Genomic DNA, 16,182 nt, shown 5'->3' with positions numbered 1-16,182 from the left:
AGCCATGTCGCCATCGTTTCGGCCATCTCCTCGACGTTCTCAGGCCCAAAAGACCCCAAGTCGGCCATTTAGGCCGCGCCAACTCAACGGCGAACGGGAAAAAAGTCAACAACTGAATAAAAAACATTTTCGAATACAAATGTTGGCATTGCATAACAAACGTTTTCTAAATGAGGCTAACTAAGCAGTCGGCAGCGCCGTCGACTGCGGCACAAGCAGAGGCGTGCATATGTTTGAATTGCCGATGACGATGGCTTTTTCCTGCCTCCCTCTTAACTGTTTCGTGTTTGGTTTTAGCCAACTTTTTTCCCCCTCCGTGTCATGGCTTCCAACTGCTGGTGGTCTTTGTATAGTTTTTACCCACTATTTCGTTTCTTTTTTTGCATAATACGACCACAAAACTAACGGTTAAATGGCTGGACGGCCGTCCTGGCCAAGGCAAATATTTGATTTGGTCTAAAAGTTTTTCATTTGTCGCCGTGTATCTCGCCGTTCTCCGTTCTCCTTTCGACATTTCTATGACTGATTTAATCAGCAAACTTTGACAAGAGTCAGGAAGTCAACCGTCCATCGTCCGTTGTCCCTCGTCCCTCATCCCGTTTCCCCATACATTTTTCCCTGTTTTTCCCCGATTTTTCCCTTTTCCAACAACTAACCTGTGCGCCGTTTTTGTCGACTCAGGTTTTAGGGGGCGGCAGAGAGTGGTTGAGCCGACGAGGCAGAATTAAATTAATTAGAAATCTGATAAGACTTCCACTCGAATTGCGCCTTAGTTAATTTGCTTTTTCACCAAGTCTCGATTTGTTCTTGGCCATTCGACAATTTTTCGAGTTTTTTTTGCTTGCTGCTAGATGTAAAATGTATTTCGTATAATTTGTAAAGCTTGTGTGTTTTAATTTAATGTTTTTCTTTGCAAAAGAATAATGCCAGATTAAAAATTTGTTTAAAATCAGTAACTGTTGGTTTTCAGATGTGCTGTACTAAAGGTATAATATTTCGTTTTTTTTCATCTTTTTATTTAAATTTTAAAAGACATATTACGATGACTTCCCAATATCGTCAGGCGCTGAACCTCCTGTGACTTTGTTTAAATTTCCGAAACACTCGCCACTCATCAGGTGAGCCTCCTGCGACTCTGGATGCAATTTGCCGCATTTACCTGCTGCTTTCTACTTTTTGACTTTTCGGCTTCTTGTTATTCTTTTTTTTTCCGCCACTGCGACGGCTGCCAACTGCCGGTGGGCCCATAAAAAACTGCCAAATGCACTGGCCCATCTACCTAAATGGCAGAGGATTGGGCTCCGGATCGCGAGGGCAGAGGTCACAGGACAGCGTGTGTCCTGGCCATGTCCGCTGGCCTGTCTCGCAGCATCCTGCATCCTGAATTTTCAACGGAAGGCCAAATTAGCAGCGCTGCCTCCGCTGCAAGGCGCGCGTTTTGTTTACGACGCTCGGCACTTAACATTGCACTTTTTATGGCCTCGTAAAAAAATTGCACACATTTCGCCGATTTGAAGGTTGGGTGGAATCATTTTCAGGGAAAAAGACCGACCTTGAAGGCGGCGGCAAAAAGTTAATGATCCTCATTGCCTCTGAAACGATTTTTTAATGTTTCTCATGTGTTGCTCAGACGCTCACATAAAAAACGGTTCCCTAAAAAAACCAAACGACCAGAAGACAATGCATAAGTCAAGGATAACTCTAACGATTGTTATTTGCGATTCCGTCGAGTTCGAATTCGTGCCGCCTGAGAATTTACAACGATTTCCCGCCGAAATCCGCCGAGAAATATCGTGTCCCGCGCCACATTTCTCATCCTCCTGCGCCGGCACGAAAATCTTGTCATGATCTCTTCGAGGACACGGAGCCACACGATCCGATGCCCAGCTGGAGCCGCAGAGTTCTCACATGTTGGCCCAAAAGGGTCAGCCAGGTCAGCAGCAAGTTGGCAGTTGCAGTCGCAGTCGTGGTCGTGTCTCCTTTTTTGTTTTTTTTTTAAGACCAAACACTCGACTGTGTCAACAGCCATAGATAAAAAATTGGTTCGACGCATCGGAGAAATTTTAACACTATGTACATAGCTGTTCCGAAATAAAAGGAAGGCTATTGACAAATTAAACATGAACAAAAACTTTAAAAATAAACTTGTAATAAAATGTTCATTCCATATCAAGAGATTGGAAATTTTTTTAAAATCATCAATTTTACTCTACACAAAGTAAAAGTGAATTATAGTGCTCCTTTCTAATTAAAGCTTATAATGATTATCCCTTCCTTATTCCATTCTGTCGATATAGAAATGAAACTACTTTCATACCTTATGAACTCACACCATTCATCAATCCTTGAATCCAATTATCACTTCTGGCAAAGCCATGAATAGTATTGGTTATTTATTTTCCCGCCGGCCACTTAATTAAAGTCTTTGGGAAAACATCGAACGATAAATTAGGGGGCCTAATAAATCAGCGAAATGTGACAGAAATTTGATAAAAACAAAAATTTTGGTTTAACTGATAATTCCGGAGAGGGTAAGACAAAAAGCAACAAGGGTATAAATAAATAAAGACGGAAAAAGAAGAAATACAGCGTTTTAATAAAGACTCATAAATTCCGCTGGCGACGACAACAAAAGCGACAAAACGACTTTGGACTTGCAAGATGAGCGCTAAAAATAAATAAAACTATTAATCAGGGCCAGCACGAAGAGGAAGAGCGAACAAGGATGGAAGTGAGTCTGAGTTTTCCACACAGTAACAAAATAATCACGGTAGAATTAACCCCCTTTTTTTATGTTTTTATGAGAAGAAAACTTATTACCGTTCAATTACCACTACTTAATTACCACTACTCTAAGAAAACATTTTTATTTTAGAAGGCAGTTTGATAATTTTATGAACTATTTAGCTAAATATTACAACAATTAAAATTCTTTCAGTGCAAGGGGAAAATGAACAGCGTCAGCGAAGCGGTCGTAAATAATTTTTAAAACAACTCTTTTTGCCAAGAAAGAAAGAAGGCAGCGCGGTTTTTCAGCTGCTGCCAAGAAGAAAAGCCAAGAGTTTTGCCTCTGGAAAACGCCAAGTGCAGCGCAACAGGAAAAGCCATGGAAAACAGCAACAAAAACGATAGAGAGAGCAAGCAAGCGAAAAAGGGGCGGTCGACTTAAGGGTGTGAGGGAGGGAGACGGCCATAAGAAATGCCACTTTGCGAATATTGTGTGCCAACGATAAACACTTCAGAGCGGCCATTAAAATCACAGTGAGAGAGCGAGAGCGCATTCGCTCAAAGAGAGGGAGAGCGAGTCCAGTGAAAATCGGAATGAACGCGAGAGCGAAAGAGCCGAATGAATAATGGCGGTTGCCGCAAGACAAATAACCCAGCCCCGTTCTCTCTCGCTTGCTGCTGCTGTCTCGCTCTGGCGCGGCGCGTTTATATGCTCGCCTGCTTTGACTTATGGGAAATAAATCAGCAGAAGTGCTCTCTCTCTCTCGTTTCGCGCTCTTTGTCGCTTCAGGAATTAATAAATATTATTTTTGAACAACAATTCACAAGTAAATTAGCGCGGTAAACGTAAAGTAATGCGGCTATTTTATCCAAGTTTTTAGATTCACTTCTCTTTTTCAACGGTGTAGCAATAACTCAATACTTTCGGGTCATAAACCATAGCCTTTGTTTGCCAAGTGTCTAGAAATACACATAAAAAGTATTAAGCACGTCTTTAGCTGCGCGATTTATGTGCGAATCGAATGTCTTGGCTGTTTGTTCTCACTCTTTTTTTGAGTAGTCAACCTGCTACGTTTTAAATATAATAAATTAATTTTATTTTCTACACACGCGACGCGGCGGATAATTCTTCTTCTTCTTTACCTTTTCCTATGCTTTTGCGCATGTTCCGCAAAATAAAAACGATGGAAATTACTCAGCGGCATTAGTCGCATGTTTTACGAGGGCTGCACAATTTATGGTCTTAAATTGCCAGAGAGAGAGAGTTTGAAAGAGACTTTCATACTATATAAGTAATATTAACTTTTTTAACTAGCTGATATTACAATGAAAACACTCATCAAGAGGTAAACAAACAAATGGACAACAAATCAATAAAATTAAGAATTGGCCAAAACACTCAAGTGCTCATCGATTTATTTAAGTGCGGAAAAACGACTCGAGCAGCGAAAAGAGAAAGAGAGTGGCCATAAAGCACTCGCACTCACATTCCATCATTATCGGGTTTTGGAATTCAAATTCGTATATGGGTCATTCCACTGGGAATAGGCTGCGAAGAGAAGGAGTGCCAAGGAGAAAGAGCTGGAGAGAGCGCAAGAGTCAATTATATAATCGGCAATTGAAATTCAGTTTCTGGCCTGTGTTGTTGTTTAAATTACAGCCGACACCTCATCAAAACGAGTGTTTTTCCACCCACGCGTTGCCGCATGCAATGCATTTTAATTTGAAATCCAGAGGATGTGCCCGCGGAACTCGATTTTTGTAGCCCAGTGTTAAGCCAGCGATCCCGTAAGCTCGACTTTTGAGCCAAAAGCTTTGCCTTTTGCCCTTTTCAGGTACCCCGGATGGCCGACAGATGGCTCGCCATTCTTAACCCTCTAAATACCTTCGCCAAAGCACTTGGAAAAATATTGGCACCTCGTCTGTACTCATGAAATAAAAATATTCAAACAGATATTGTAGCACAGAAAATATGCCCGTTAAAGTGAATGTTTTTAAATATAAAACTGTCTTGCAATTAAAGAACCTAGTTTTATTAAATATAATGGGTTAATTCGTTAGCCGCCTTATCTTTTCAGAAACCCAAAAAATATATAAGTGTCTCTGTATGTTTGCAGCAACGGCCAAGCCTTAGAAGCTCATTTTGGTTTTTTGGGTTTCCAGCACGCACAAAAGCGTCATCATCAGCAGCTCGAAATTAGAGGGGTTGCGGAGGCAAGCGGGGCTCAGCATGCGTATCACCAAACCAAAAAGAAAAAACAGAAAATCGCATATATCCGCCGACGCTGGGAGTTTATTTATGAGTTCGCTGAGGTGGAAGCACATATAGCATTGGCAATGAGTAGCTTATTGTTTATAAAGATTTAGGAACTGTCACAAATGGAAGACAATTAATAAATAGCACTAAAAATGTATATGTATAGTAAAATGTTTTTATTTGATAATTACCAAATATTGCGATATAGTATTGTAGAAGTACATTAATTTCTGGCATAAAATGTATTTGTATTATTCATTTATTTTATGTTTTAGTTAATATGATCTTAGGCCCTAAATATTTTATTATATATAAAATTCTCATATTAAATATATATGTACTGTATTTATGAGATAGGGAACTCACTAGTTCCTATTACTATTTACTATTGCTGGGAAATACTAAAAAAATAAGCATTGGCCGCACCTATCTCAGGGGTTTCACCTATTTGGCATCGATTCGAAGTCACCTAAAGGCACAAAAAACGTTATGACAATTATGATTAATAAAGTATGGTAGATTATAGACTCGAGACTCTTTCGGAAATGTCAAGAGCCCGAAATGGATGCAGAGAAAAGAAGGTCACCGACTATTAACTCGGTGATTTTCGCAAGTGTACTAGCTGGTGGGTGTAACCCTGTGAATGTGTGTGTGTGCATTTGAAGGCACAATGATAAATGTGCAAAGCAAAAAGCAAAGAAAAAATAGAAATTGGGTGAATAAATAGCACAGATTCCGTTGAGCAAGCAGAAAAAAAGGAACTCGAGGAGAAAGCCGGCGCAAGGCAAGTGGAAACAAACAAAAATTTCGCCGTCGGCGAATGCGAAAAGGACAAATGGCCAAAAGCGCGAGAGCAGAGCATAGAAGGCCCAGAAACCCGGAGAGTAATAAAACCAACAAGCTCCGAGCAAAAAGCCATTTATCAACTGCAAAAGGAATTCGGTGCGAAAGGCAGAAAACCCAGTTTTTGTCCTGGAAAAAGCTGTGGAAATGGAAACCCGAGCAAACACACGGTCATGATTCGAGTGAAATTAAATGGACTTTTCAGATTTAGCCTTTTAATACATCGAGCTATAATGTCCTTGTAATCAAAAGACGATATGTGATCAACATACAATTTCTTGAGTCTACGCTTCTTCTCTAATTATAATAATTATATAAGTTATATTTAGTTAGCCTCTATTAAACACTTTAAAGGAGTTTCCAACAACAAAAATAAATTCCGTTCAGTATTTATTACTTTTACTAATATTACTTTTTGTTTTCTAAATTCCATTTTATAATGGTTAATAAAATACTGTTTATACACATGACTAAAGGCGAGCTAGAGGGTGTTTTTTTTTCATTAGAAAAATAATAAAATTCTAGGACAATTTTTAAATTCCATCACAAGTATAACGCATCTATTCAAAGAAATAAAATCGGCATTCCTATAGAAGTCGTACGAATTCGAGGCAAAGGTTGACCGATTTTGAAACCACCCTAGCCGCACGCAATGGAAATAAAAAAATATCTGGCTGAGGCCAGCGACATAAATAAATAATATTTCTTATTTTTTGCCTGTTTCTGTCGCTTTGTGTATCCTAATGTGTTTGGGTGGCGGGCGGCGAAACAAGGATAACATGACTGATTATGTAAGCAAAAGGAAACGCAGTGAGCCCAAACAAAAGCGTACAGGCAAGCACATTTGGGTCCTGTATCTTTGGCATTTTCCGGGCTTTTTTTTGGTTGTTTGCCACAGCAGGTTGAACGCCAGTGGCAAATACGCACACACCCACTTATTGTGCTGTGCGTGTTTTTGAGAAAGTGGCACAATTTTTACTTTACGAACGCCTAATGTAATAAAGCCCGCCCACCCAAAAGCTGGATCCCTGGATTCCCACAAATGGATGGCCTGCGTTTAGCATTCGCTGCGATAAAACCGAAGGAGCAGCATCAGAAGCCATAGAAAATCTGAGGTTGGCTGTCGGATGTTGGCCATGTGTGCGACTAAAGGTGGCCCAAAGCGGGGTCAATGGCCATAAATCAAACCGAAAATTATACGCATTCATCTGCTGAGCTGGCAAAAGAACGAGAAAAATATCTGCCACATTGCCTGCGGCGAGGGTGGAGCTGAAAGTGCTCGCATTTCCCATTTTTGGGGGAGTTTTCCGAATGGCGGAAAATATGGGTAACTGTGCGAAAGTTAATGGCCACCAAAAATCGATAAAAGGAGAACAGCCACTTGGTTTATTTCTGTTCACCTGACGAACGAGTGTTTTAATTGCGCGCGAATCGAGTGGCAAACGAATGGCATTCAAATACTAATTCCGTTGTTAATGGCAGAAATTTGTATTCAAATTCAACAACCATTAATCATTAATCTAAAGAGATTAAATTTGCATTTGCAGGTGGGATTTACTAGCCAACAACAAAATGCCAATTCGCTGCTACAGACTTAGACGCTTTCGTATTTTAATTTTGTTGCTAACAAATAAATAACAGAACAAATTTTTTATTGGTTATCAATTTTAATTCATTTATTTTTAAATCATGTTTTATTTTATTGTATATTTTGAAGTGTCATTCTAGGGTATCTGAAACCGCTCATATAAAAACATAAACAGAACTTGACTATAACCAGTAATTACTGTCGAAAAAACTACACTACTTAAAAGTCAAGGAAAGAGCAAGGTAAACAAAGTTAAAATAACCGGTGAGAGATAAAATGTACATATAGGTATACACAGACATATACACAAGTATACTAATGTTAATAATAATACGTTTAGAATGCGGCATTATCAAAGGACGATTGAAGAGAGGGAAAAGGAAAGCAGATTATTTATTTGTGTTTGTATGTCGACTTTCGGCATTTGACCCTAAGAAAGCGAGAGGTGTTAAACAAGTTTTCAAAAATGTGTTTCAAAAAACTTTTTCAGGGAACAGTAAACAGAAAATCGTCTACTATTTTTACCTATTTCGCTAAAGAATGAAAATGATTGAACGATACGGGTTAATCCCGGTAGAAGTAGGAAGTACAATATATCTGGCGACTTCCACAGTATCTGCATCTCAGAGATACGTTGTTGGCTAGTGGCCGTGGAGCAGTTCAAAGTGAGCTGCCCGCCAATTAACTAATTTGCCAAGTCTCTCTCTGAGGGGCAATTAAGAGGACACGACCAACGACCAGATAGGGAAGTGCACTCACACTGGCCCACCAAACATGTACACATACATACATATATGTATATATATACCCACGTGAGGCACTTGCAGATAATTCAACTTGTTGCAGTTGGAATTTGTCCCCATCTCAGAGTTTACTTGCCCGCTCACCTGGCAATGTCAGAAGTCAAGCGAACTGATAATTGCAATAGAATGAAGTGGATCGAAATACCGGAAACGACAAAGGGAGAACTTTCAGATTGTCATGAGGCAAGTAATTGGTGTGGGATAGTCGGATTGTGGGATAAGCAAAGTATTTCCAACCTGCCGAATTACGTTCACCAAATGGAACAGTTCATAGGCGGATTGGGGGCCAGAATTTTCCAATTGCTTCGTTTCATGTTTATCCGCGAAGTGGCGCCAAAGTTTATCAACAATTCAACAAATTAAGATACTTTATTGCACATTATTATGTTATTATTGTGAATTGCGTGCCTTTTGCCTTCGTTTTTGGTGGGGAAGGGGGAGGGCGAAGGGGGCGCCGACGCGTCGATCTTGTCGAGACATTAAGACATTTGCTCCATTCATGTTCCCCCGGTTATAAATAGACCCCTCCCTATTGATAATGAAGCCTACTCCAAAGTGTGTGCAAACATCTGGCTAACAAAACGATCAAAGCCGCACATCGGGGGAATTTACATATCTCGTGTACATATCTTGTATATTTGCTTAGTTACTGGGAATGAAAATGTATCTTTTCTATCTTTATAACAATCTACAATATAATTGATATAATCTGTGAACTTGTACGGCAATCTTAATAAAAGCAGTTGGGTGATCTACAAAGTAAGCTTGTTATTATATTAAGAAAATGGATTTGAAATTGTTATTGATTATTTAATGATATATAATATATCACAAAATTATAAATAAATCTTTCTAGACAACTATTCCTTTATAACCAATTTCTTCATTTAACGTAGCTGACTTGGAAAAATAATCATTTATTCTGTGTAATAAAGTACTAAAATATATCCAACAACTATTACCTCGCATTTATAAACGTAAACATCTTTTCGGCCATCCCCTGCAACATCTGCCTTGAACTGGCCTAATGGATTATATCCTTAAAAGGCTGACAACAACCGCTCCAGAAACTCCTCCCTCCTCAACTCAGACAGAAACATTATCCAGACAAAGGAGCATTATTGTAATCGATTGGACTTTATTCTATTAGCGTCGGCATAATATACATTTGGCCCCTCAAAAAACAGCCACAAATTTTCCCTATATGACAAAAAATACGCTGGGAAAATGTGGAGAGGGCGGTGAGAGTGGAAAACCGCATTCATACAAATACATTTCCCGCCATAGACTTTATTAATTTTCTAATGGATTTTACGTTTTCTGCAGTTGAAGATTTCAACATTTCAGATAAATATTTATGCGTGGGGTTGGGCTGGCTCAAAGGTTGGTAGGTTGGGTAGCTATGCGGATATACATACATATACGGACTTGGAACCGTACTTGTTGTTGTCCCTGTCGGCGACAGGACTCTCCGGGCTGTGTCCCTGTTTTTTTATGGACAGGAATTGATTACGATTGGCAAATGGCACTCGGTGGAAGGATGTTTTGTTTATGTTTGTGCTGGTAATTTATGCTATTGTATAAATTGCCCATAAACATATAGGAAACTGCAGAGGTTGCTGGTTGGCTGGCTGTCTGTCAAGTGTTTGGTTAACATAACTAAAAACAGGAATTAACTGCCTTTCGAGTGCCTAAACGGGCAAAGTAAATTAAATGTGTGTTTAATTGGCTGTGCGGGGGAGGTGCCACTGTACAACAACACTGTTCTACACTGTGTGACTACTGCACTACAGTGCCACTTGGTCTTTCGTGCCCCGGGGCGATTCTTGTCAAGTGCAGCCTGCTGAAAAACTGCTAACAAAATGATACGCTTTGTAAAATTCGCAGTCAGGCATCACCATTTTTCTCGCTGATTTTCTTTGCGTGCCAAGTGATACTTTTACCCGATTTTCCTCTTTGGGCGGTGGGTGGCTTTAATTGCACACAAAGAGCAAGGAAAATGTGTCTCTGTGTGTGGAGTGTTTTTGGTAGTTACACTGGTATGTAGTGTACGTAATCGTTTGTATTTAAGTGTGTGTGCTTTGGCCCGAGTTGACAAACTGAATAATTGGCAATTATTTTGGGCAAATTTTACGAGCTGATAATTTCACATATTATACGTACTGAGTTGCATAACTTATTGGGCCAACACCTATTTTTGGAGGCATGCACATGCTGAACTATGACAGACACTGAGATACGGATAGTAGGAATGTATGTACATTGGGATTCTAGGGGTTATAGTTGGAGAATATGCACACAACACAGAACTTACTAGATTTATTGGAATTTGAAAGTATCGCTTTACCTCTCGAACTCTGGCAGGAGACGCTTCCTTTTGACTGACACGAAATGAAGACAAACGGGATGATCAGGATGATGGTGATGTGATGATGTTGCAACACCAACAACAGCAACAACAACCAAACGCAAAAAATCAACGCAAAATTCAAAGAAGCTCGTTTCAATGGATCCGGAGTTTTGGAGAATTTTGGAAAAATGCTGGACATTTTGGAGTGGACGGGTTTTCGTTTTGGTTTGGTTTGTTTTGTATGTTTCGTGTATATATGTTGCTTTCGAAAAACATGTTTTTGTCTTGGATTTCGGGAATTGGCAATCTCAAAATCAAAAGAGAGATGTTCCACAAAAAAGAAAAATGGCTTTGCAACGGATGTCGAATAAGTGAATAAAAAATGTGAAAATTCAAAATGGGATTTCTCACAAAAAATTCAAATAAAATCATAGGCAAAACTATAGGCTAAGGGGTTACAAAAAATATAACAAAACTTTCACTTACCTAGCCAGTCTGGTAGAAGTGAGCCCGCAAGAGATTCTGAGTATCTCTTACCTGGAAAAAATAGAGAGAAATGGTTTATAAAGGTCCAGGAACGTGATTATGCCTCACATGTTAGTTAATTAATTTGAGCAGAGTTAATATAACAAAAGTAATAACTAGACATAAGAAATATATAAATATTAATGAAAAGTAAAATTAAACAAGTATTAATACACATTGAACATATTTAAATCTTAAATTAAATTAAATTTTAAAAGTAAACTAATATCGTATATTTATTAGTAGGAACTTAATAAAAAGGATAAATATTTGTATAAAAATGAAATTATTTCATTAAAATATATAATTATTTGGTTTTATAAAAACAGAAAGCAGATATATATAAATTAGTGCACATAGATAGGAATACAACGATATGGCAAACAGATACGTTTGCATATTGCGCTTGAAAACTTCCACTTGGTTGTAAAATGTAAAAAATAATAATGGTTAAATTGCCGCGCCGTTTGGGAAACTATAAAAGCCACATGACTCGCTAAACAGAGAGTTTTTCATAAATTAGAGGCTGCCTAAGGAATTTCGTTTATGCGCATGTAAATAACCCCAGGTAAATCATAATTCTAAGCTCAGCCCGGGGACTGCTGTCCCATCTCGCAGCGCTCTCTAATGCTAATCTAATAACTTTAGCCGTCTCAAGAATTTATTTGCCTCAACAGCAGCGCACAAAATTATGCACGGAGGGCAGACCCTAATCCTCCGGCCCGAGGTAACCGTGTTCCCGGCGGAAGACGTTGGAGCGCGTCAGGTGTGCGCATTAAAAAGGAGACCTCCTCCATCCCTAGCGAGCTAGTAAATTCCGTACAAAGTTTTAAATAATCGAAAACGACAAGACGCACTTGGCGAAAAGTTGAAGCATGTAAAATTTGCATAAATAACAACTAAATGCAACTTGGCGCTGGGCAAAATGTTGCCAAATGATGAATTGAGCACTAGACAGGGAAGGCAAACATGGAGGGCAATTTTAAGCCAGATAAAGATACGGGAAAAGCTTAAATCTCTTAATAACCAGCCTGTTCTTAAACTTTTTACGATGAGTCATAAAGCCCAGGAATAAAATGAAATGAGGCTGCTGCCAGCGTCGAAAACATTTAGTAGAATTTGTTTTGGTCTTAAAAGTGAAAAGAGTGAAAAGGGATTTAGAGCAGCTAAGTTCCTTTTTAAGATATATATCCTGTTTCGATCAACGTGATATGAACAAATCTGTTCCTTTATTAGCATGTAGCAGTTAGTAGTAAAAATGATTTGCTGAATAGCCATGTGCCACATTCACTGAAGCTCAACTACGTATCAGTTTGGGAGCAATGGCACCCATTTAAAAATATGTTCTCTGCCACGGTGACAATCCACCTTCCTTGTAGCTTGCTGGCATTTTGATTTTTGACTTTGAATGGATTTTTCATGAACTCCGTCGGCATCCCACTGCCCCCAACACCCCCCTCTTGCACACCCCTCGAAAGTTGGCAACTGCGGCCAACTCAATCGGCGCGTCTCTGTTGGCGTCAAAAATGGGCGTAGCTCGGAAAAAATGAGAAGTGAAATCAGCAAGGGGAGGAATCAGGCCCAGGGAATTTTGCATTTTCGCTCTGTCTGCCGCGCTGTTGTATGCAAATAAATCAGCGGCGCCCCATCATATGTCTCTGGATCGGGGGGTTTCCGGGGGGCATGGGCATGGGCATGGGCCTGCGAGGGGGATCGGCCTGCTGCAGTGCGCAAAAACATATCTCACACTATTTGTCATGCTTTTAGATACTTTTATTTTAAAATAAATTGCAAACTCTTTTGCGACAGTCGCCAGTGCCCCCTGCCCACTACCCACTACCCGCGCCCTCCGCTATATTTTATAATGAAAATCCGCGACATGTGCATGGTGAGTGGAATGCAGTGGAAATGCAGCAGCACAATTTTCACATTCGACTAAATTTATCGCGCCAGCAGTTCGGGATTTTCCGAATTGGAATAAATGCGCAGCAGCCAATAAATAAGTTAAATTAATGGCCGAGTGTTGACTAATTTTTTGTCGCCACTTCCCCGTTCTTGTGTACATCCTTTGTCGTTGCTCTGCTCTATTGACGGTTAATAAAATTAGCCAAATTTACGTCTCTTTACCCATTCGGCCATTAACAATGACCATCCCCAAAACCGAAAGCCCGAAGCCCGGAGTCCGCAACCCAATCTCATCCCATCTCGAACCCTTCCGATTGCATCCCTCAGATGGGCGGCGCAATCTGTTACTGGATGTGCCGCCAAGCGTGAGAGAGTAAAGTCCCTTTGCCCGGATTTATTATTTTTACAAGATAAATGCAACATTTTACATTGGAATTTACGGGCGTGCGCCGAAAAAAGCCCCAACAAAAACAATGCCAAAGGCAAAAACAAACAGTGGCAAAGTCAAAAGTTGCGGAACAGTGGGGCATATTCGAGGGATCATTGGTTGCAAATGAAATAACAAAATTTATGGAAACTATAGTAGTTTTATTGGACAATTTCGAATTATTGTACAAAAAACCAAAAATAATTTCATGAAATTAAGAAAATTTATGGCAATTTGTTTAATTACACGTCAACATATGCTTCTTTTTTCCCTCTAAAAATCTAAACTGACCCACTGATTTTGTAACCACTGTCCGCTGAGAATAAATTTCACGTGCCAACAAGGGACAGGAGTTGAGCCAACAACAACAACAACAACAACAACAACAGCAGTAGCCATGGCCAGCGGCCTTTTGGCCATTTTCGATAAAGCACATTTAAACAAATGAAAATCCTTTAAACGAGGATAACACACAGAGAACACGTCCATGCCCGGGTTAACCCCATGACTCCAGGAACCCCTGGCCAAACCGGAACCCCTGGTCCCCCTCTGGAGAACAACCCATTCTCGCAACGGATTCACTTGAGTGTGTAATTGTGTATTTATTTGCGTTATTTGACAAAATATCAACAAGCACAATCAATCCTCGGCAGTCAGTGGAGTCGGCCAGCCAGGGAGTGCGACCTCCCATCCATTTGGACCCCCGTTTAGCCCCTTTTAACCCCCTTTGGGCTGCAAATTGCAAATTGCAAATGCTGCCATATGTCTGCCAGGGTTGCCAGGCAGAGAAATCCATTTAAATTAAAGCTGAGTTGAGCTGCATTCGAAAACGCATAAATATCGGTGTGTCTCCCCGAGTTCACAAACATACATACATATATACATGTATACGTATATATGTATGCTTGTATGTTTGAATCCCCGCCAGATCCATCTACAAGTGTATATGTGCGTTGTGAACTTTCAATTTGAGCTGAATTCAAATTTAGACCAGGCCGGGGCAATAAAATGTGCAAAAAAAAAGAGAAATAGAAAGAATCGATTGTTGCTCCTCTTTCAGAGGCGAACTGAACTTTGGCTCAATTTTCGCACAAATTTAGAGACTGCAAAAGGCAAAAAGGACTCCGCAGGTCCTGCGAGCGTTCTATGGGGTGGCACAATTGTATCTTATGTAAATTTACCTAAATTAAACAAAATCTTCGAAAACAGAAAAATAAGTTTCGAATTTATAGGCGAAACTTGTGTATCGAACCTAAGTAATGGACGCAACTCCAGGCCTAGGACCTCGCAGGACCTCCTGAAATGCCAGGACCACCCATACAAATACAACCCCTCATCCCTTGCCCTTTGCGAGTGTATTTGCGACTGGGTATCTGAGTGTGTGTGTGCTGTGTGTGTGTGTACAATGCGACAAAGACTTATGGTTTCAGTGCCGGAATTAGAAGCTTTCTCTGCCTGCATTTCCACTGAACACCGAACACACTGCACTTGTTGTTGCCGCCGCCGTCGGTGGAACATTTGTCGTCCTTGTTGCTGCTGCTGTTGCCCGTTGCAAAATATATTGCAAATAACTCTCAATATATCGTAAAATGTCTGCTGCTAGTACAGTAAATATGCAAAGCTCGTTTAGCGCAAACAGTTGGGGGCTTATGGGGGGAGGTATGGGGGAGGTTCTGAGGGGGTTCTTGGGCGAGTTTTAGCCACTGATTTAGAGTACTGGCAACTTTTGGTGCTGTCCAAAGAAATGGATTCAAAATAAAGCCCCTACGAGTGCATAAGCGTAACATTAATCATGACCACGACCAAAGTACACTGAGCTTTTGAAGATCATTAAAACTCAATTTTGAAGCTGCCATTTAATGGTAATTTGAAGAATATTTATTTTGACGACCATAAATAAATGGATTGAATGTTGAATGTTAATTAAAATCTGAATTGATATCTAATCGGCTTAACGTACTTTTTTGTAGATATTTTTCCCATTTATAATTTAAATTAAACTCGTTCTTTAACCCATAAGTGGGCCTGACTTTGAATAAGTGGGTGGTATTTGCCCCACTGCCTCCGAGTCCCACACAAACTGAATAGGAAAACATATGGCATTTTGCGAGTACATTGACGATGGGTCGCACACTTTGACAGTTAATTTCGCAATTGTATTTCAATAACAATAAATCTGCACGTACCACATAAAGTGTGCTGGTGTGTGTGACTTGGGCTCCACTATGCAATTGTGTGCAGCTGATAAAGTCCGTAGGACCAGAACATTTGGCGCAGCAGCTAATACGGAATCTAATTAAATTTTAGCTGCACTACGCACGCCCCAAACATCTGAGTACATGCCAAATGGCACAACTGCACTCCCGTTGCATACACATTGATCAATTAACAGACAATATTTTCATTTCGCCAATGGGTTAATTTATAAGCAACTCCACGGCGTCTCCCTATTTTACCAGTTTTCCAAGGCACTGGCTGAGGTGCACAGCTGGTGGTTTTCTAGCTAGATGGAGTATCTGCAAGTTGGAGCCAAAGATATGTAACTGGTATATGATACTTTGATATACGTAAAAACACCAATGCAGTTACAAATTTAAAATAAACATAAAGAAGACAACACCATTTCTGATTTGAATTACATATTTTAAATAAAGCAATACATAAGCTAAACAATTTTTAAAAATTGTTTATTTCCACATCTTGTCACATATGGCTATTAAAAGTCCTAGTTCTGATGGACCTACTTAGGAGTGTAAG

General features: G+C 39.9%; 1 protein-coding gene across 4 annotated transcripts in view; it reads right to left on the bottom strand.

The window, feature by feature from the left end:
• Window positions 1-16,182, bottom strand: part of LOC26535701 (homeotic protein ultrabithorax) — a 77,658-nt gene that overhangs the window by 42,169 nt on the left and 19,307 nt on the right. For 3 of the 4 annotated variants that reach the window (XM_015192413.3, XM_015192412.2, XM_015192414.2), the window contains one exon: window positions 11,055-11,105. The exons of the other annotated variant lie outside the window; for it this stretch is intronic. In XM_015192413.3, the coding sequence (XP_015047899.1) occupies window positions 11,055-11,105 (51 nt within the window). The remainder of the gene's footprint in view (window positions 1-11,054; window positions 11,106-16,182) is intronic. 4 annotated transcript variants of the gene reach the window in all.

This window comes from Drosophila yakuba, chromosome 3R (genome assembly GCF_016746365.2).
Source record: "Drosophila yakuba strain Tai18E2 chromosome 3R, Prin_Dyak_Tai18E2_2.1, whole genome shotgun sequence".
Lineage (NCBI taxonomy): Eukaryota > Metazoa > Arthropoda > Insecta > Diptera > Drosophilidae > Drosophila > Drosophila yakuba.
Note: the sequence above shows the minus strand (reverse complement) of the source record. Positions and strands in the feature narration are given on the sequence as shown.